At 43.8% G+C, this 22,657-nt stretch overlaps 1 protein-coding gene across 15 annotated transcripts in view; it reads right to left on the reverse strand.

The window, feature by feature from the left end:
- Positions 1-22,657, reverse strand: part of FOXP1 (forkhead box P1) — a 341,592-nt gene that overhangs the window by 40,481 nt on the left and 278,454 nt on the right. For all 15 annotated transcript variants that reach the window (XM_052678944.1, XM_052678948.1, XM_052678951.1 and 12 more), the window contains 2 exons: positions 19,908-20,112; positions 5,368-5,472 (listed from right to left, as the gene is read on the reverse strand). In XM_052678944.1, the coding sequence (XP_052534904.1) occupies positions 5,368-5,472; positions 19,908-20,112 (310 nt within the window). The remainder of the gene's footprint in view (positions 1-5,367; positions 5,473-19,907; positions 20,113-22,657) is intronic.

Below are 22,657 nucleotides of genomic sequence, written 5' to 3' on the forward strand. Positions count from 1 at the left end.
GAAGAAATTTTACCACAAATGGGTGACGATTAATATTACATTAGAAAAAAAAAATATTGCACTATTAAAATGAAAGCAGAGTTATACATTCAAGGCACATTTCAAACCGACACCCAAGCCTGACAGCCTTTCAAGAATCCCAGCTCACACATCTCAAAAGATTCTTCAATAACAGGGTTGGGTTTAAGCTTATATGTCAGGGCACAATGCAGCCCTTGTTTACCACCATATGGAGGTGCACACACAGAACTCTCCAAAAGTAAAGAAAGCAAAGGCTTAAAAGGAAAGAGTCAAGAGCTTCCCTTTTGACAAAAGTAGCCTATTTCGACAGTCGATTCCCTCCTTGAAAGCATACAGCACACATAAAATAAATACAGGTCACAAAAATTAACAAATCATCATAACTGTCTAATACATCCTGGGCTGGCTGCGGAAAAACAAGATCATTTTGGATTTATATCTGTAAGTATGGGATTTCCTGGACAGCTAATATCCACAAACAATCAAACACAGAGGACCATGAGAAAGAAGCAGCATTATTTCAAATTTGAGCTGAGAGCTGTGATTCTTAAAGGGCTGCAACAGTAACTGGAGCTGAAATCTGAAGCAAGAAAATTCCTTTGCTGGGCACTGACGGACACTGCTGTGTTTCCCTTGGCCTTTGTTGGAAGCTTTTAGGTCGCTGGCTTTGGGATATTACAGCAGATGAAAATCTTACAACCACAGAAACTACAAAACATGACAAATACGTCGAATCTCCCCTCCGTCCTCAAAAAAAAAGAAAAAAAAAAGAAAAAAAAAGAGGAAAACGCTAAGGACACTTCTCTAAAAAGAGCCGAACCCTTTTATGAGACCTGTTGCCAATATCAGTGCCACCGAATGATCTCATCTTTCATTCTGGCTAAATTCCAACACACAATTTCATTAACCCAGGTACTGCAGGTGATAAAACTCATTTTTCCCTAAAGAGACAGCTAAAAAGTACCAGTTATACATTTATGAAGTACCAGCAATCAAAATTATGGATTTTCTAAAAGGTTTTTAACTACTTTTATTGAAAGGAAAATCGCTGTCTCAGACTTTTGTGACACTATTGCTAATAATAAATTTTACCATTTAGACACAGCAGTAATACGGTAGACAGTGTCAATAAAAGACTGAAACAAAGATGATCCTCGTCTCTTAAGTAATGCTTTCTGATTACACACCGGAAATTATAAGGTGAAGCATCAACGCAGAGCACCGTAAGACATGAAATGCGCCACGGCGGGCCGAGAGCCGCCCCACTCACACCAGTGCGAACCAGGAGGGCGGAAGCATCCGTGTCCGCACACAGCGCGGACGCCACGCCGGTCGGTGCGGGGCTGCGCGCGGACGCTCCTCGGGCTCGTTTTTGGAAAGCCTTCCTCCCGATATGCCAGGTGTCACTAGAGGGCACTGTGGGATTTGGGCCACCCGGCCTCCTCCCGCAGCGCCTGGAGAGGTCCTGAACTTCCGCACAATGTCAGAAAGGTTAATAAGGATGTTGTAAAAGAAACTGTAGCACCGAAATCCCAACAGCGGCTCGGAATAGGCGACCGTCTGGGAACTGGAAGGACCGCTTTCTTCCCCGCGCGCACCGTGGGCAGCACGGCCCCGCTGCCCGCAGCCCCCGTGTCGGCTGGGGAGGATGGAGGTTGGGGTGTCAGGGTCCAGGAGGGCCGCCCCGCTCCCCTGCCCACCTCGAGGTCTGCGAGATGAGCTCGCTGCGGCACATTCTGACACGCAAAATGACAGAGCAATTAATGCCTTTGAAACAATTTATGATTTCCGGCCTACTTCAACATGTATTAGCATATACCTGGTTTCTTTAATATACACTTTGTTTTTCCAAAACCACAAACATAGTTGCTGGAATTTCATGTGGAAGTGCTTAAGGGGTTGAAAGTTAACACCTTTGTGAGCTGAGCAGTCTCACAGTTGCTGCTAAACAAAAGCCTCTTTGTAGAAGCTTTCTCGAAATGTTTTCTTAACATGTTCCAAGTAGTTTTAGGCAGGCAACTAAAGTAAACAAGATGTTACCATGATAAAAACACTTGTGAAAACATTAGGGAGTGCACTTAGTAGTTTCTTTCACATAAACTCTCCTTGGTTTCATCAGCTAAATGCGCACGAAGCAGCCTGCCAGCATCACTGCACTAGGGATTGCAGGATCTCTCCAAAGGTCTGCATCTCTCATTTAAGGAGTATATTTGATTTTAACATGGTGCTGCCATGATTAAACGCATCCAAACCGCAATCAAATAACAGCAACAAAAAGATAAAAGGGAAAATAAAACCATACTCCATCTCCTCCTTCAATTTATGCCCTGGATGCCTAGATACCTCTCTGAACGAACCACCCTCCCTCCAGCAGCGATTTCCTAAACAACTTGTCATATAGGGGCATACTTCTCTCTGCAATGGCCTTTAAAGACATACAAATGAGATCACAGATAGTCGGTTCCAAAGGAAAGTCTCTCTAATTGCTTCTTTCGCTGCCGACTGAGACTTGGGCGCTGGTTCAGGCACAAGACACGTGTGGCCCCTCCAGCCTCCACCCTGCTCCCCAAGGCTTGGCAGAAGGCCACCAGGTCACAGCGTTGCCACTGGCCGTGTTTGTGTTCTTAGGCTCGGGCAGCACTGGGGACCATGCGGGGTGCTCCTGTTTCATTAGGCTTAGCAGCTGCCCCCGCTGCTATCAGTTAGCTCTAACTGATGCCACATCACATGGCAACCAGTGGCTGACAGATTAAAAAACAACGCTAAAACTGCAACTTATTTCTAAAAGAAACAGGGAAATAAATGCGTACAATAGTTGGAGTATCTGCTGGTTCTGATAAGCATCCTCCTGTTGGCTGTGAGTGAAAGACAACCAGGATCGTTATTTGTACAGTATTTATCTTTGAAATCAAGGGCCCTGTGGTGTACCTCACCTTGGGAACAAACACTACAGAATGATCACAGAAGAGTGTCAAATCTCTGTTTTTGATTTACCAACAGTTATGATATTTCTTCCTCAGGAGGAAAAGAAACGAACCATGTTTTAGACCTGTGAGTCCTTTTTTCTCCTTTAACTGCAGAATCATTTTATTGGCATACAAGGCTCTCGTTCCACACGTAACTCCTCTCTGCTTTTTCTAACAGGCCTTTTTACCAAGGTAAGTGAAATTAAGCAATGCTGAATAGATACACCGGCTGTATTTCACTTGTAAACAAGAGCTTTTCTCTTGAGGGGCCCATCAAAAGGGACTTGTGGATTGCACGAGTACCAGAAAGAAACTTCGAGCATCTACCTGTTACCTTCTCACTGAGTAATGAATTTTGTTGAATGTCAATAATGTAAGGAAGGATGCTCCACAAGAGACTTGGAAGGCTACAGTAACATTTCATGAAGAAATGCTCACTTCTAACAGTGTCAATCTGCTCCTCCAGGACGTTTATTTCTGCATTTGTTTAGGGTTAAGCATCACTCTGAACAGTAGGACTTTGGACACTGTAGAATTTGGATAATGAGAAAACAAGTGTGAGCCAGCGGGCTTAAGAGAGACACACTTCTGCTAGAAGTTCTGATGGGGAACAAAGATCACTGCCATGAAAATGTGAGCGATAACTAAAATTATTGGAGCCGTGAGCAGCCACAGCCGCTTCCTGCTGAGAACAGGTTCAAGTCCAGCCTGGCCTGTAATGGCTTCCAGGTTACTTTCCCCTACTGATGGCTCTCCACACTCCTTCACATGGACTGGTGGTCTGGGTCTACCAGAACTTCCGCAGAATACCATCTAAACCAATCCTGTCTCCGCTCACACCATGTGACTCAACCAACTGCTCTATTTTCTACACATGGTCACATCAAGCTGCGCACTGTGTTGCAACAAACCTTGCTAGAACCAGGAGATCTACTTCTACTCTACAACAGAGGACTACCACAGCAAGCAGAGGTGGCACAATCTGACCTTACTCAACTACACGGATTGCTCCAGTAAGGTTACCACAGCATCTTTCCCTTGCATTAACTGCCATAAAAAACAGAATTGTTTTAAAGGTCTAAACGGTATGGTATGGCATGAATATGAATGAGCTGGCTAGTATGGAGAGATTAGCATTTATTTCACTTAAGTGAACAACAGGATGAATTAAAAGAAATGAGGCAGGCCACCCTTCATGGAAATTTATCACTAGTACCTTCTTATTTTGTAATCCTCTTGTAATGAGAACCTTTTCATTACTGTACCATTCCTGACTTGTAACAGAGGTTTATACTACGACTAGCACCTACTGAATTCAGGAGGGTTTCACCAATGGAAGCAGAACTTGCCCACACCGTTGAGAGCAAAAACCTGCCTGTACCTCATCACCTGACATTCTCTGCTGGCTACTTGTTCTCACATGAAAACCTACAAACTGCTGCAGAAAGAAAAGATACAGCTGAATGTTTTGGGACCAATTCTACCTATCTACCCTGATGAATTCCACAGACTTACATGGACTAACTTCATGAGATCACCACTGTAAATGGGAGAATTTGCCCCTTTGTGCATTTAAATCACAGTCACTTTTGAGATCCAGCAACTGAATAGCCATCATCATTCCAAAGAGACCAGTGCGCAAACACTCAAGAACGTGGATGCAGCAGAAGCACGTGTGTACCTGGTGATCAACCCAGACAGAAAACTCTTTTGTAGTAGGAACAGCTCAGAAGGGTGAGGCTGATGATTAAGCTGTGAAGCAGCCATGTGCAAGTTATTAGAGCTCTGTTGGTCCTTCCCTGCATTGGGATGCACACATTACCACGTACTAGTCCATAATGCACTGTTTATGCAACGTGTAAAATTGTGTTCTTTGGCAGCAAGGAAAGGTCTGCAGCAAACTGCAGGGGCCCAATTAATTTAATTATAGTTTATTTTTAGTTGTGTAGACTTTGTTCATCAGTTACTTATTTGACATAAATTAAATTTCACGTGATGCTCTGCAATTCTGTCCAATTATGGACTTAATTTAAGACTAAATTTCTAAATTAAACTGAAATCAAGGTTAGATCAAGGTTGCATTGTTTACATTCTCAATACTGCAACTTAAAAATTAATGAAATTAAAAAAAAAAAACAACTGCAGAATCGCAAACAATCTGTTTTATAGTAATACACTGAGCAAGACCATACTTTCCCCATGGGGCTAATTCACTATCCCCTGTTAAAACGTTCTTGAGCCTGATCCAAAAGCCACTGAAGTGAAAGGGAGCTCTCAGTTGACTTCAATGGGCTTTGCATCAGACCCGTGGTGAGTGACAGCGCACAACATTTCAAGGCATGCTTTCTGTACAATGCGAGTGCCAAAAATCCATTCTTACTTTAGAAACGACTGGAAGTCTTCACATACTGCTTCACAGCCTGGCCATTTGCATACGCCGTGTCCATAGAGCGGATGGCTGTGTGAGTGCTCCTCGTGGGATAAACTGGAGGGGAGAAAGAAAAAAGAGAGCAAGTGTTGTAACTGAAGGTACCGCACCAATTATTCTTCACAAAGAGTAAAACAACAGATCCTGAAACAGCCCTAACATCTCATGGTACCCACCTGACTCTGCACACAGGTTTTCAAAACAGAATTAAATAGCATTTGCAGAGTGAAACGTGTCACTCTTACTTAGCTATCCTCCTACATTTCATTCATTAATTAAAAGCTTTGTAAAGAATTTAAATTAACACGGACGGGGGAGAAATCATTTGACAGACCTGCTTAATATCCTGCTTGATATTTTGCTGAGGAATGTCTGAATATTGCATATTTACAATTCAACTTAATTGGGAAAAGAAGTCATCTCCATACAGCGGTCTGTTCTTCGAACACGGTACAGCTGGGCCCAAGGTGCACCACCCCACTACAGACAGCGAAAAGCACCAAGCCTTGGCTTTCCCACCACATCATCTATTTACTGTGCGTGGGTTTGGTTTTTTTTGGTTGCTCTTTGCTTTTTGTCAGTCCCATTTTTCTCCTCTTGCAGGCTGTTTCTTTGCACAAGCACAGGCTTCCTACATCCCCGCAAAATATATTCACCAACGTTTTCAAATGTAAAATTCATCATAAAAAAGGAACCGTGTAATCAAAGGGTTCCTCAGCACGAGGGGTTAGTGGGGGCTGTTAACCTTGCTAAGATTTGGCAGGAACGTCGCTGAGCTTTCTGACTACTGAAACCAGGGTTAAAGAACAAATTCGTATGAACACTAAGGGGTTAATCCTCCAGCGGGATTCCAATCAATACGTAATGATTTGGCTGCACTGATCCAAGTCATGAGACGCTTTGATCCAGGCCATGTGGTGCTCAGGGAAATGTATCTGTTACACTGACTGATGAACCATATTCTAAAATATCTTCTTTATTCAACTTCTGCATGGAAACTTCTTAAGTGAAGGAATTATTTTTGCAACATCTTCCATAACCTTAGATGACTTTTAAACATAAAATGTCAAAATAATATTGAAATCTCTATTTTACGCTTATACACGTATCTATTTTCCACAGCAAATCTTTCTGCAACAGTATGTCTGTGCCATATTATGAACTTCAAACATACACAAAGGATATGAACACATACCAGCATCTAGGTGTGGCTTTTACGACTTATTTTATCCCAGATTACAGGTAACGTTATGGATAAACACCTACTTTCTGCCATTTTATGCTTATACACATGTGGAAATGCCGTTTATTCTCTTTCCATAGCATTATCTGCCTGCACACAAAATTTTGCTCTTGTATTGTTTCATACGCACTGGATAGAGCACTGCAGAGCACAGGCAACATGTGAACTGAAATGCAAGAGAGTTCCCTGTGAAATTCCTGCTGGATTCTCTTTGGGCCCAACAGCAAACTGAAGATAATGGAAGGATTTTTAAAAAAAAATTTAATTCCTCTACAAGAAAAAAGGTACAGATCAGACTGGAAGAGGTATTACGAGATGTACTTGAAACGAATTCATTATTTCATTAAAATCTTATTTCTGACAGTTTCCGAATAGTTTTTCAAGCATAAATAAATGCATCAGCTAGCTAATTTCCTAAAGAAACACTGTAGGTGGAAAGACTTACAAAGACTTGCTCCATAAGGGAGTATTTCACTGGTTCAACTTAATCAGTTTTTAAAACATGCGAGTGGGGAGAGGCTCTATCTGTTGAGTTTTTAAAAAGAACAAAGGGAGCGACGCATTCCTTGCAAGTAAATGAGAAAAGAACTTCAGCACATTCCCTCGGTTGGAAGAGAAGGAGGATGGCTGAAGGAACACTGTCCACTCAGGTCAGACAGCACGTGGTCAACTGCCCTCCACGCACTTTGGAGGGGAATAATTCAGAAAATGATGCTTTTTGTCATCTGCTTCCATCTCTGAATAAAGCGAAGTGTGAGGAATTAGGCTTTCATGTTAACACTCCATTAAAGACTATATATGAGAGTTACGATTTCAGCCTGTTTGGCAGAACCCAAAAAACGTTAGTGCATTAAATTACGCAGCCCGCGTTACTCGTACACCAAGATGAACACAGAAATGCCATGACACCAAGTAAGAAGTCGGTCTCCTGTGGGGTTTAAGCACTGTAAATTTCATTATAATATCAACAGCAGTCACATGGCTTAAACCCCCAGCAGGGTTTTTTAAAGTTTCTCCACAAGAGCCTGAAGGCCATGGCCAAGTCAACGGAAAGAGTCCTACTGAGATTAGTATTTATTTTTTAAATCCGAGTGCAAATCTCTTTTCTTTCCAGGGATCTTGCACAAGACAAGACAAACTATGCAGGACATGATACCCTGGTATTGTGTCCAAAGAAAATGACTGAATGACCAAGAGAGTATCAACTGTACGCTGTGCTCAGCATGGCGAAGCCCAGCGCTGTCAATAACCAGGAAGATTGGTGCTGGCTTTAAGTTCCAGTAAACAGGAACTTAAAGGTCATTCTGCTAACAGGACACTGAGCATGACATACTTAGCACCTACGTACAGCTCCCACTGCCATGCAAGGGAGCAGAGCAACTACTTAAACTCACCAACAACTGACACTTGAAAAAAGGAAAAAAAAACCAACCCTCTTAGGGTTTTTTGAAAGAAAAATGCAAGCATCCTCAGTGGGCAGCACCTTTCTGAAGCTGCTTACCGCAATGCCACTCCGGCTTTTCAGTCGTGCGTTCTGGTGACCTTTAAGTGTCACTATCAGATTACTGCTATTTTATCCATCTCGCTTCTGGGGATGTTATGGATTGCCACTTGTTCGCTGGTAGAGCCTTAAGAAGCACCTCAAAACAAAACAAAGGGCGGTGCATGCCGGAGCGCATATAGTGCACAAAGGATCCACAGCCAGTGGAAATCAATGCGGAACTCTGTTTTGCTTTAACTGATCTAAGTACTCAATGTTTAAGCAAACAGAGGTAGAAAATGAAGATTTTAATCCAAAAGATAAACAAACAGTTCTCTTGGCACAATACGAACACATATTTTTTAATTGCTTGATGATGTTTGCGCCTGGTCTGCATGGAAGCACAGTTTCTATGACCTGGACGCATCCTTGGTCTCACTGCAGAAACACATGTTCAGAGGAGCTGAGCGCTGGCAAGCAGAAGTAAGTTTTGGTCTGATTTCTAATGACACAGTGGAGTAGATCTCTGTTTCTATCACCCTCTCCTTCCAAAAATCCCACATCCCTGCTTGGGTGCTGGTGATGCAATGCTTTGCAGTGGAAGCAATTTTGTAACAACACAACGAAGGAACAAATGATGTACAATGCAGAATACGTCCTTTTCATCCTCCTTGCTATTAGCACACAAAATTCTTAACATACAATAGAATTAATTCCAAATAATGCAATAGTGCAGCGATATTACATCAAAGCACAACAAAAATGCCTCTGGCAAGTAAAATTTCTTGCGTAAGTCAGCCTATTCATGACATACAACGAAGTAATAAAATCCATGTGGGAAGCTGCAAACTACGTAAAGGTCCACCTAATTCTTGCTGCCTACAGCTTGCTGTGGGGCTACACGGGGCAGGCTGGGCCAAGGGCCACGCACCTCCCAGCGCCTGCACCTTCTGCACAGGGGAGAGGGATCTGTGCCTCTGCTTTCACCACTGCACGCTGCTCCCTGAGCCCAGGGATCTCCAGATGGTTTAATTTAGCCCACACTTACCAACCAGGTGAAACTGGGTACGATGCTTGTCAACACTCGCAAAGAAGCCATGGGTGGATGTAAAAACCAAGCAAGCAGAAGCCTCGGCAATAATACTTCTGCCATACAGTGGACCATGTCTTAAATATTCAGGATGCTGACACAGTTCATATTCCACTGTCTCTCTTCCATGTCTGCTTAGGCCAATGATCTTTGCCAAAATGCTGGGGGAAGTCAGAGACGTAGAGAAGCATCCTTGATTTTCTGTTACAATTATGAAGCATCTACTCACGTTTTATCAGAGCAGAGAACATGCCTGAGCCACCTGCACACTGAAAAAAATCAATACCACATCTCCTCCTTCCCTCCTGGAAGAAGGTCTGAGCAGAGCACTCACAAACTGCCTTTTTTTAATTATTATTTTTATTCTGTAGGGGCAACGGGAAGTGACCTCATCTTTGCCAGGTGCTGTGAAAGCTCTGGGTGGGAGCGTGGGGCTCAGCACAACGCCCCGACCGCAGACCTGTATGGGAACATCCCAACCCCATCCCACAGCAGAGGAGGTGAGGCACAGCCCGAACCGAGCCAGGTCTGCAGTGCTCATGGTGCCTGGGGAACTCTAACCCTCACTACAAGGCACAGAAGGAATAACGCTGCTGGAAATGCCAAGATCTTCTCAGTCAGACATGCTTGCTGCGTTTAAAATCTAAATGGTAACGAAGTGATGATTAAATTCTTGTACCAACTGATTCCTAAGTCACCACCAACAAGCAAACAGCCATACCCGAATGCATGTTCCTCTCTTCATGACAGGATCACCTGAATAAGGATGCGTTTTGCAGTAAAGCTGCACTTGTGCAAATCCTTCTGAATTCATACCAGGGTGGCTTGGCACCCCTTTCCTCCCTAATCCACGAGCCAAATAAAATAAAATAGAAAAAGGTAAAAAAATACATCAAGGAGAGTATTAAGTCACACACTCTGCTGGGTTACTTCTAAATATTCATGCCTCCATCCCAGCAACAGCATCAGCCAGAATGCAGGTATTTGATCTGAGGAGAGAACTGCCTGAGCAGGGGAAATGCCTCGCCACTGCAGGATGAAGCTCAGCAGAGAGCTGAGGGTTTCAGAGAGGTGGCAGTCGATGTGCATGGCCAGTGGCAGCTTTTCCTAGAACTGGCGTGCACGTTTGTGGTTGCTTTTAAAGTCTTTTTCTCCCCTTCCTCATTGCTTTAGTCCACATCCAGATCGAGGGCTAAAAGCAGCTCGTATTTTACATCAAGCTCTATTGGAAGTAACAGGAGTAGTGTGTTACGTCTTAAATGACTACACCAATTTAAGACAAATCAGGTTAAAACTGCAGCCCACAGGCTGAAATGCTTGCTTTTAATCGGTGTGTGCTAACTTGTATACTTGTGCAGAAAAAAAATGACAAAGCCTCAGCACCACTGCTGTAACACAGGAGCAGCGATGCGCCGAGAATCACTGCCTGACATCCGCCTGCTGCTGCAGCACTGCTCTCCTTGCCTGCTGCAAGGAGTGCTGGAGCATTTGCAGTGGCACTGAGACAAAATCTGGCTCATATTCCCCTGCTCTTCCACCCCCACCCTCACAGCACACTGCACGAGTACAACCAGACTGGATAATTAAACACATCATCCTCTGGTTTTAATCTACGAACGGATGGTTTGGATTATTAATCAACATTATGACCCTCTGGTGCTCTGACCGTACTCGGTGCTTCCTCCAGGGGCAGCCCTGCATCCCACCCCACACCAGAGCTGCCACTGCCCCACAACACACCCACGGAGGTGCGGAGTGCATCGCTGGGTTATTTGAAAGAAAAAAATGCAGCGTCGAATCCGTCACTTCTATCAGGTGGAAATTCCATCCCTGCACTTGAATTTAGCATTAACAAGTTTCTGTACTATTTAAAACTCCAATTTTTATTTCAACCTTGTGCCTCAGTACTGTAGTGAAAAGTACATCAAATACACCCAGACGCACATGATTTGAAACGCTGGATTTGAAATTCCAGCATTGCTAACTAATGAGAACCATTTTTTTCCTTCTTCCTCTTTGTAGCATCACTTCATGTACTTACATACCATAATCACATCCTCCTAGAGCCTCTATTTTTCCAGGGTGTAGATCTTTAATTCCCTTTAATCTGTCTTCATAGCCTATTCCCTCCAACTCCTTTATCACCCTAGCTGCTCTCCTCTGTATTTGCTCCAGCTCCTCTTTATCCTTTCCGCAAGAGAGTGGCCAATTGTGCACCACACTCTAATTGTGGTTTAACTGGTTCTGCAGAACGGAGGGAAGGAAAAAGGAGGACTCAGATGCAACACGCGTGTTTACACCTCCTGAGACCGTGCTCACCTTTTTAACCAAGGCACAGCACAGAACGTCCCGTCTGCATTTCCCAACCCAGCTTATGCCTCAGTCATTTCCCACACAAATGATGCCGAGCGGCTGACGTGTCATTTTGAGAAGGCAGTTTGGAATTTCTATTTCCTACCTGGGCTACTTTGTACTTATCCCTGTTAGATCTCATTTTATTCCTCTCCGAACAGTCTCCTAATATATTCAGATGAAAATGGATTGATTCAGTATCTTAGTTTAATTAGGAAAAAAACCGTGATTCTACCACTTTCTGGAGTGCCTGTATTCTTGCAACACTTTCAGCACACCCCCATCCTCCCTCCAGGCCTGAGTAGCAGGGCAGAGAGAGGGGGCACTGCCACGGCTCTGGCCCAGATTCAGCAAGGCTTTTAAGAACACATGTGAGATTAAAAAACACAGGATTAGACCTCGAACTTCAATGGGTCTGAGGTGTAACATTACAACCGTACCTACATACTTTGTACCAAGATCCTGTTTGCCAACCTTATTTTACTGTAATTTATATGCTGTTGTTACATTTAAACTCACACACTGGGAAACAAGAGCTATTCCTGTTTAACAACACCATTATATTCCGTTACGTTTGGAGCTGAGGCGAGTCTTTCACCCTCCTACAAAACCAGTGAGACGTCCAAAGATATGATTAGCAGGGATTACGCACTTTGGTATTTTCCACCACTGTCCCACAGGCACAACGAGGCCAGCACAGAAGGTGACTGTCACATCTCATACAGAGCCACAGTTCAGCGCTCTGCCTTCCCCACCACGGTCCTGCAGCAGCTGAAGAAGCACCGTTTGGGAAAATGTTTGTAAAAATAATTATGATAAATGGTGACTCTAAAGGAGAAGTACGGTTTAGTCACTGATTTCTCCCTGCTGCTCGCTTTCCCTGACGAACGCTACTTTACAAAAGCACAAAAATCTAAAGGACATACGCCTGTTTCCGCAGGGAAGCACACTTAATCATACAGGTAGTGTAAATATCAGATGCTGCTGCAGGTGCTAGGCGTCTATTTGTTTGTGTTTACTAAGAGGCATAACAAATAGTCACACTAAAGCAGAACATTTGGCAATGGAATGACAGACACCAGAGCAGCCATAAACCATGCTCTCCTGCTTATTCCTGAATCACTGCACAACACCAAGCAGTCAGTCCCCCGTTCTGGGAGGGCCCACGTGCTGCACTTTGTCCCTCTGAGGGGCAGCCACCACCAGCAGCATCCACCCTGAGCACAGCACAGCCAGGAAACGTGTGCCCAGAAATGAAAAAGTAGTACGAAAAAAAAGTAAGACACACAGCCAGCTAACATCGTTTACAGCTTCGCAACTTCTGAGTTAATTCATGGTATAAACAAGGACGAAAATGTTTCTTCCGAGCAAGACTTCCTGTAAACTGTTCATTAGAGCGGGGCTGGGAGCAGGGCTGGTGCACCTGCTGATTAACCATGCGCTCCAAGAATAAACACAAACTGCAGCCAGCAAGATTGTTCTGGAATTCGCTCAGAGCTGATTTTTTCCCCCACGTTATAAATTGGATCCTACCATAAAACAAACAGCAGAACATAGGTTGCCGAGAGTTAAAATCTACTTTTTACACTACATTGACCACAGCACCCACAGGCACAGCTACAATGTCTTTCTATGAATGGGACAGATTGCCATATGGATGCAGACACTGAACAAGCTGTACAACTCCTGGCGACAAGTGCCTGGGGGACTGTCCTATATTAGCACCACCTGTGCTGTGGAAATTGTGCTCTGTGTATGAAATGGTATTTAAGGGCCCATCACGATGTTATTTTTGAGTACACACAAAAAGGAAAATCACAGTTAAAAGAATTCTCTGGCCGGCGGATCTGTTGCTCAGTTCCTGACACTGATCCCCAAAGAACAGATGCCTCCTGTATTCACCCAGAACGCCGAGCTGCCACACACATTAGCAGCTCCCTTGCCCGGGCTCCTACCAATGCTTTAATGAGAGGAATACACCGTGCAGTGAGCACAAGAGAAACCAGATCCCCCCACACCTCACCAGCACGGGCAATACAGAGAAGTACCTGGTGGTGTTACACAAGCACAAGCAGTGCAACACGATTTTCCTCCAAGGGCAGCAGGAAGAGCTGCACATCCCTCCCCAGAACCAAATTTCAATGCATTCTTGCTGCGCTGGAAATACGAGTCTGTCTGAGGTACAAAAATAGAGCTCTGGATTAGCATGGGATCTCCAGGGAGGAGGGAAAGGGGTCTGAGCAGTGCCCAGATGCTCGGCGAGGAGATCTCCCCTCTCCAAACTGTAAGAAAAAAAAGGGATGCCAAGAAAAAGAAAAGTAAAATAAATTGAATTAAAGAAAAACAGTTGTAAAGTGAACATTACAACCTGGGAAAAATGATGTCATTTTATTGAAAAACTCCTTTTTTTCCATTAAACCATAGTGAAACGGATAAAGTTTATACAGCTTAATGGTGGCGTTTTATTTTAAATGCTACTCAATATCTTAGCAGTACGATATAACATGATATAACAGCTGTCAGGCTAACTGCTTGCTTTTTATTGAGGAGCAGAGAAAATAGCTGCACAAAAATCACCTAACTTCTCTACTTTCATGCCATTTTCAAGGGTGTTTCTTTTCCACACTCAGGTTGTGACATGTACGATAAAATATTGCACAGCTCTCTGTTAGATCCCAGCTCAGCTCTTCAGGACAGCCTGGTCCCACAAGCAAACACTGAGGAAGGACAATTTGGAGGAAATAAAAAAAGCAGGAATCCACCGCACTGTAAAACAAAACCAGGTCACTTTTTTAAGACTGCTACATAAACACCTCTAATAAAAGAGAAGGACAAATTTTCATTGGACTTCAAGTATTTAGACAGGAACGTTTTCATAAAAGTTTAACTGCAAAGTGCATGCAATTAACAGAAAGCCATCAGCTATTCCTCTGGTATGTAAAAATAGCATTAAGCTGTATTAAACACACGTGTAAGTATCTCAGTTGCAAGAAAAGGGAGGAGATATGCAAAGCACTCAGATATCAAACAATGATCTGTTGGCCAGATGGAGGAATAAAACAATACATATGCTAAAATTTGGAAAAGTTCTGTTGTGCGTCTGCCAAGGCTCACCCAATCTATTTTAAGTGCTTTCTGATACATCAGCTTAGTGGTTGGAGTCGTACGACTGATCACTATTACATGTGACCAGGAACCAACGAAGCGTTGGCGTTCAGGAGCTCTGATGGCAGATTCCTGAGGGCTGGGAAGCATCGCACTCCCCTCGTTCAGCCACGGGCCACGTGCTGCACCGAGTAATTAGAGACGGTTACATTAGCAGCTTCCACTGGGGAAAAAGACATCAAGTAAACTAGAACTGAGTTCCCAGGGTTTAGTAGAACAACTCTCTGAAAGCCACCGGGTGACAGAAGATCTGCCGGACAGACTGATGCAAGTGGCCTCACGTGACCGATTCTGGATCTGAAGTAAACCTCCCCAGAGAAGCTGTGCTGAGGGCAGAGCTCAGCAAGCCCACATCGCCCAGCAGCTGTGAGGAGCCGGAAGGGCCGAGCAATGTGATGCTGGCACCAGAGCAGAATGAGCCAGGGACTGCCGGCCAGGAGAAGAGGGGAGCATATAGACTGCAGGCTGAACCGTTTCATCCCAAGCATTAATAACGGACCAAAATCTGTACTTCTTAATTGTGCCCAATCCTAATGCCCTCATCTAAGGGCCCTGGGATTTTGATGGAGGATCAGCTGGCACGGAAGATAGCAACAGCACGACACAAAGCACTAAGCCGAGGCAGCGGATCAATGGCCTGCCATGCCCACACCTTGCTCCCCTTCGGAGCTTTCTCTGGACTCCTTCCTCCTGCAGCACCTCTCAAGGAGAAGTGATTTAAAAACCCCTTCGCTTATCTCATCCATCTTCCCTGAGATGTCCGCTTGCCTAGGTCAAGGCTCAAGTAGGGTAGGAACGGACACAAACAATTAGGGGACAAGCACGGAATTGCTGGAGATTTTGGGACGTAATTTTGAGCTTATAAAGGCCACGGTCACCTCAAAGTTATCACACATCCATCAGTTCTGTTTTGTGCTTTTCCTATGAAAATGAACAAGCTTTTCCTAAGGAAGACAGGACGGAATGACACGGTCCTGTCCTTGACATTGCTAATCACAGCAGATGTACCTAACTGGCTGCCCATATGTATTTATTTACTTATGAGAGAGAAAATGCTTGTTACTGAAGTAAACCAAATGCTGATAAGATGATGAGAGGTTTGTATGCTGACTATGGTCTCACTTTTGCTTATCCTGAGTGAATACAAGTTTCTATAACTAAATATTTCCCTTAGGGTACTGATGTCTGAGGTATGTTTATTGCATTGAGTGAATTTATATATATAATCAGCACAATAAACATTATTAAATTGTCTGAGTAAAATCAAAGCATGAAACACGCAGTCAGTGCTGAATTCTAATGATGCTGAATGCCCATGATTGCATGGGGAAAGGATCTTAACAAGCCTTGATTTGAGCTTTGGCATCCGCCTCACAAATCACACGAAATGTTCTCTCTTTAATAGTGCTGAATATTGATAAATGTCTCCGCACGGCACAACAGGGAAGTTGGTCTCTATTGGCAATCTTTACCAAAGTGTGTTTTTTCCTTCTCTACACTCAAGGGTTTACCCTGAATGATTTAATTATAATTTTCCTTGTGTAAGACAAATTAAAGAGGAGAGTAGGAGTGTCATGCCAAAGCAGATTATTTATCTCCTTAACAGATTGCTATGCACCAAACCCCAGAGCTGCTGCTGCCGCTACTTACAGGAACTGGGCGAAATGTGGGGCAAAAGCATAGATGTAATATACATTTAAAACCCAAATGAATGAAAGCATTAACCCATTATTTATAGCTGGAATCATTTCATTACTGTGAAAGCCACATACACAGAACACACGCAGCCCAAGAGCAGCACCATGATCCCCACCACGCAAACAAGCAGAGGCTGCCTTTTGCTTTGGAGCATTTTGCTGCCCTGCAGTACGGCCATGGCCCAGGGTGACTTCTGCCAACCTCGCGACCTCAGCTTCATGCCATACAGGGGAACTTCTCATCTCTTAGCTCTGGTCCCAGAGCTGCATGGGACCAAAGCTTCACCCTGCACAACGGTGGCACTGGGCTGGTGTGGCACAGCAATGTGTGGGCCCGCCAAGCAGCCAATTACTGCAGTTCCCCTGCTATCTTAAAACTTATTTATGGCAAAAATGTGCTTTTACACCCAACATATTCAGCTGAGTTCCTGCCTGCTGATGACATTCACTCAGGTACTTCTGCTGCCACTGCAGTCAGACAAGTGGCTCCTGCTTCCCAGGGCTCACAGTCTGAACCAGTGGGATCAGGAACCCCATAAAACACAGCCGGAACTAACCCAGCAATGACAGCAATGACAGTAACTCCCACATAACCAACTTGCCTCCTGCAGCCTACTCCTTCTTCTCAAAAGCCCAAGAGGGTGGGGGGAAACAGCTTTACAGCACACCCTAAAAGTTAATGTTACCTGTATATGATTATTTATGGCTGCCGGGCAGTCGTTATGATGTGGCTGTGGTTAACTGTTAGGACACTTACAGCTTTTACTGTGTGCTTTTTACTGTTGTTTAAATCCAAATAAACAGCTCTTGGTTCTATCAGATGGGAGCTAACAGCTGACTCCACTGGTGCTGCATAAGCAACAGAGACATCCGCACCACCCCTCTGCCCCTCAATGATGCTGGGGTGAATTAAGTCACAATAAGCCCCCTGATGCAGGGCAGCAGCACGACACACATCTCACAAAACGCTACAGAAGTGAGCAAGTTGTGGGAGCTCAGCAGGTGCCCAACCCTGCTGTACCTGCCTCTCCATCGTGGGGTGATGGATGCAGGAAGCTGGCTCATTAGGGAGGAGGTAAGGGAAGTGGCAAACTCAAAACCGACAGCTGCCCCTGACCTGATGGTGGGCTGGGGCCTGCTGTATGTGCAGCTCAGCCATTTTGCTGAACAAGCTGGGCACTGGAATCAGCACACATTTGCTTGCAAGCCTAGCCAAGCCACGCTCCCACCAGATCCACTGTTATTTCCAGCCTTAATCTCTGCAATCAGAAGGCAACCAAAGCTCTGCCTGGGCCTATGCTCCCTTTTGTAACCGAGCTAAAACTTCACCTCCTGAGGGCTTTCAACACTGCAATGCACCTGCGCTTCTCTCCCTGCACACTTGCCACCTCAAATGCCTTGTCTGTACACAAAATACCCCTTCAGAAAGAAACACATCCAAACCACAAGGTGTTTCCCCTGCATCATAAGAAAAGCAGGCAGGCACCACGAGGCCTGATGAGACTGCAACACAACCCTTAAGTGCATCAGGAGGCATTCTTCTGCCTGGAGTCTCCTGCTCTACTTATGGATAAAGACTAATTCAATCACTGCAGCAAATGGCGCAAACCCTCAGTGCACCAGAGGCAAGATAAAGCAAAGTCTGTAGCCCTCTTACTCATATTCCTAAATATGCCTATTTTTTACTTTGATATTGAAGAGAACTCAACAGAAATGTAAGTAAAGTATAATGACAAGCTTTAACAATGCAGATACCAATTCAACAACAGAAGATCTTAAGTCTTCTAACCTCATTCAGTCTCAAACAATACTGTGGCATGTTTATGCATTCCTAGCTCATTTAGTTGGAACTTCGCTAATAAAAACACATGTATCTCCCTGTTTGTAGATCCCAATTCCCTCCAGGCCACAATTACACAACAGCACTCAAACATATGGATATTCAGTTCTGCATGATAGTGAGTACTTGAGAAATTTTTTACTTCAGAGTAGACTCATGCATTTCCTCTGCATTTCAAACTACACAGCAACAGTGTTTGTTTCCTCAGCTAGACTGTCATTAGCAGACAACACATGCATCCATCCACTGCAAGAACATCCACTTCATTGCATGGGATTTTTCTTTACAAACTAGGACAAACACAGGTTGAAAATCTATTGGAGTCATAAAACAATCCTGTTCAGCTCTGCATGCGGCAGAAAGGGAACTTAATTGTTTAATAAACATCAATTGGTTTTTAGCATCCCATGTCAGTCTTCACCAAAATCACATCTTTGACACTTGCATGCACTATAAATGTATGCACCAACATTCTGCCACACGTCCTTGCAACGGATAGAAAAAGATGCCTTGCACACACAGCACTTCTGAACGCTGTGTGTGTTCTTCTTTAAAACCTATCTATTCCCAACAGCACTATTTTCTTAATATTAGAAAGATATAAGAGGTATTTATACAGCTTCCCTATCAATCCACTTTCAGGCCACCAGAAATATAAACTCTATGGCTTAAAAATTCCATTATCCTCTTTCTAATGAAAGAAAGGAGGATGGAAAGACAAAGCCATCAGTTTCCATAAACCCCAGCTTTCACCAGTGCCTGATGTAACGTTTCTAGATGGGTGAAGGGACTCTGCTGAATGCAAAGAAGCCCAGTGAGGATGCTCACATGATCCCTGAGACCCTTCTCCTCCAACGCAGCGTCGGCGTCGCTGCCGCCTGCAGCCCTGCTGCCCAGGCCCGTCTATCTCACCGCAAGCAAAAGTTATGTTGTTAGACACGCCTCAGTGAAATCTGGGGGTGTAAAGAAACAAACCTGCAATAAAGCATCCTCGGGAATAAAGCGGAGCCCGCGCTGAGAAGCACGTCAACAGACAACCCCTGATTTAAGCCATTTCTTCTAACAATGCAAGACTAGCACGTATAAATTAACTCACACTTCTAAAAGCCAAACAACACCAGTTAGCTAATTTTATCAGCACTTACAAAATGCACTTTGTTTTAGGAAAACCTAGTGAACTCAAGTCCAAGCTGCTTTGCGAAAGCAAGTAAATACAGAGAAGAAAGGTAAATGTCTTAAATGAGCTGGGCACTGAAATTTGGCAGAGAAGTGGATGACGTGTGGCACAACAGCCTGTAGTGACCAACTGATTTCTTCTCACCTCCCATCTGCAAACCCAAAGCACATCAAGAGTAACACCGCCAGTGATGCAAAAAAGCAGCTACTCTTTTCACACTTCCCCCCACTTCTCCAATGCTCTTTTAATTAGCTAATTGTGCCCACATTGATCCAATTAACAAGCCACAAAGACCTGAACAAAAGGAGCATACTCCGTTCAACCACACCAAAATCAGACGTGGAGGACAATATTGAGGCCGAGGCGGTTGGCCACTGTTCCCAACAACTCTGCCCTGATCTCGGGCACAACGGGACGCGAGGATGGATGGAACTCTGCTGGCACCTACCTCTCCCGTTTAGGAGTGTGAACCGATAGCTGTCCGTTGGTTGACGCGTGCGGGTTTATTATTAAGGAGGTCTTAGACGGTGCGGATGAGGAGACGCAGGTGGTGGACAGGTCGAGGCTGCTGTGGTTGTTGCTGGCTGCCTCCTCGGCTGTGTGCGAGCTTGTCACTTCCTTCCAGAGCTGCTGCAGTTCTGTTGGAATCATGCCTGAAACAAACAAATTGGATAATTAAATCAATTAACAGCTAATTCGGCCGTCTTCAAACAGTAATTAAATCAAAGAGTCAGTAAACAAAGCCTAGTGTTAGTTTTGTGTGTGTGTGTTTGCACGCATGTAATTTTTTTTATTAACTGAAGGCTAATCCTGAACACTGCACATCTCCTGCTGTGTTTTGTGGGGTGCTACCTGCAACGCCTTTCCAAGGCAAAATCTGGGGCTGGGGGAAGGAGACCCACACCACACAACACCCCCATCAGCAGCTGGGTGATTGTTATATTCTGTCCTTTTTGGAGCAGAGGGCCCAGTCCCCACTCGGGCAGAAATCCCCAAGATCAAACCAAGGGCGGCCGAGGGCTGCTCCTCATGTCAGCTTGTTTTCTATTGTTTAACGAAAGTAAATTCTGCCTAACTGTTTTTAAAAGGAAGGGAGATCCGAGGGAAAAAAACCCCTCAGCTTTATTATTATGACAACAGGAACCACAATATGACTAATTTTGTGCTTAAGTTTTAAATGATGACAAATAGCTTTGTTATTAAATACAGTTTTTATTAATCACTTTTAGACATAAATTATGAATTCATATTGTCTTCCTGAAATGCTTTTCAAATTTTAACAGTCAAATTGATTATACTATGATTATTTCATTAACACACCTATCTTTCTCATTAATTTTGGTTTCTCGAACTGCTCACTTAATTGATGGATGTGTCTACTGAAAAACTGTATAACTTTCTATACAAGTAACACTATTATTACTGTCATTTCTTAGATCAATGCTAATGAGCCATTCAAAAGTAAAACGAAAACATAAAATAAGCTTCAAGAAATACATAAAAAAATTGTTTTCTATTGTGCCAAAATGGATACCAGGCTTGGGACATGCATGTAGCTTTCAGCAGACAGGGCGAGCGAGAACTTTGCCAACTCCATGGGCATGAAGTGGAGCCTGGAGCACAGGGACACATACGTCAGCATGGCATGGGCTCCCCCTGAGATCACGGGTTTGGATAAAGCTTACGTTTGTGACACGATCAGACAAGTCAGGTTCTCAAAGCGAAGACTATTTCAGTGCTCTTTCAGAAGGCTTTGGAAAAAAATGAGCAGCAGAGACGCATCACTTAAATATGCAGACCAAAAGAAATGATAAAAGTCTGCATGTTTTTAAAGAGGTCTCTCATCAGCGTGCGCTGAGATGGTTTGGCTGACTGCTCCTTGTTGGGGCAAACTGTGGCACTGGAGCTATCCTGAGGAAATCTGCCATTTTCTGAGTGTATGGCAGCAGCTCCAATAGCCACACATCTCACCAAACCTAAGGAACTGAAATAGGAGGAAAAAAAAAAAAAAAGCAGTATGCATTATATTCATTTGAAACACATAATAAAAAATGCCAAGGTCTAAATTTAATTTATTTTTGTCATTTAGAATACAATGGATAGATAATCATCTCAACGTGATCAGCCAAACATCTTTACTTTGCTAAACTGTTAAAGATTTTAATTATGCTAGCTTTGGAGAGCACTGGTCTAATGAGGCGATAGACTCCAGAGAATCTAAGTGGTTAAGAACTGTGAAATGAGTCTGATAGGATTTTTTTATATTCACCGTGGATCGTTTGCATATCAAAGAGGAGTAAATTATTGCACGACAGACCAATAACCTTCCCCGCCTTTCTGAGAGTAGCATTAACAAAAACAGTTGGTCTCTGGTAACGGTTCACTACAAAAAAATGCTAAAATCCTTAAATATCTGCAATTAATATATATTATAAAAGAGGCTTCAATTTATACATTAAGTGATCAGATATTCTTAGGACACATCCGCTTCTCCAAAGCCACGTCATTTTCCTTTCATAAGAACCAAACGCCAATTACATTTTGATGGATTCTGTCCCAAATGAGCATTTAGTTATTAGACGTATTCAATTATTACTTGTCCCCTGAAATTAAACCTCCGAGCAAATTAAACAAAGAGAAAGGTCAGTACACAAGCCTATGTCCTGTTTTGCTCTATCTGCGCTATTATTTTCAAACACCTTGCAAAGTGACAGTGTGGGATGTATTTTTAGCTAACATGCTTGACAGGACTGTCTGCGCACTAACAATTACCTGCGAGCGCGGCTGACCCTTACACCACTGTTTACTCAACTGAAACAATAGTGAATAGACTTGTCTGTTGATGATAACATATTGATATGAGACCGTATGAGTCGACACCTATTTTTATTTTCGAGAATAAGCAAATAAGGCGGTCATTCTTTGCCTTTTTCCCCACCCCCCACGCGCCCCCTCTCTCGGATCTGTGGGTGAGTCTTCTATTAATTGAGGGAGTAGCACTTCTCTCTTTTCTCCACCTCTGCTTCTCCTTTCCCCTTTCCCTTCCCTCCCAGTCACTACTGGATCGACTCAAGCTTCATCTCCAGGACAAGCCTGCAAGTTATACAGCGCTCAAAATACAAACATCTAATATTCACAGCTCTCTGTAGAGCCTGGGAAAGTCAAGGGGTTTGTTCTGACTTCCTACGCAAGTGTAAC

This window comes from Tympanuchus pallidicinctus, unplaced genomic scaffold (assembly GCF_026119805.1).
Source record: "Tympanuchus pallidicinctus isolate F22 unplaced genomic scaffold, pur_lepc_1.0 scaffold17, whole genome shotgun sequence".
Taxonomy (NCBI): Eukaryota; Metazoa; Chordata; class Aves; order Galliformes; family Phasianidae; genus Tympanuchus; species Tympanuchus pallidicinctus.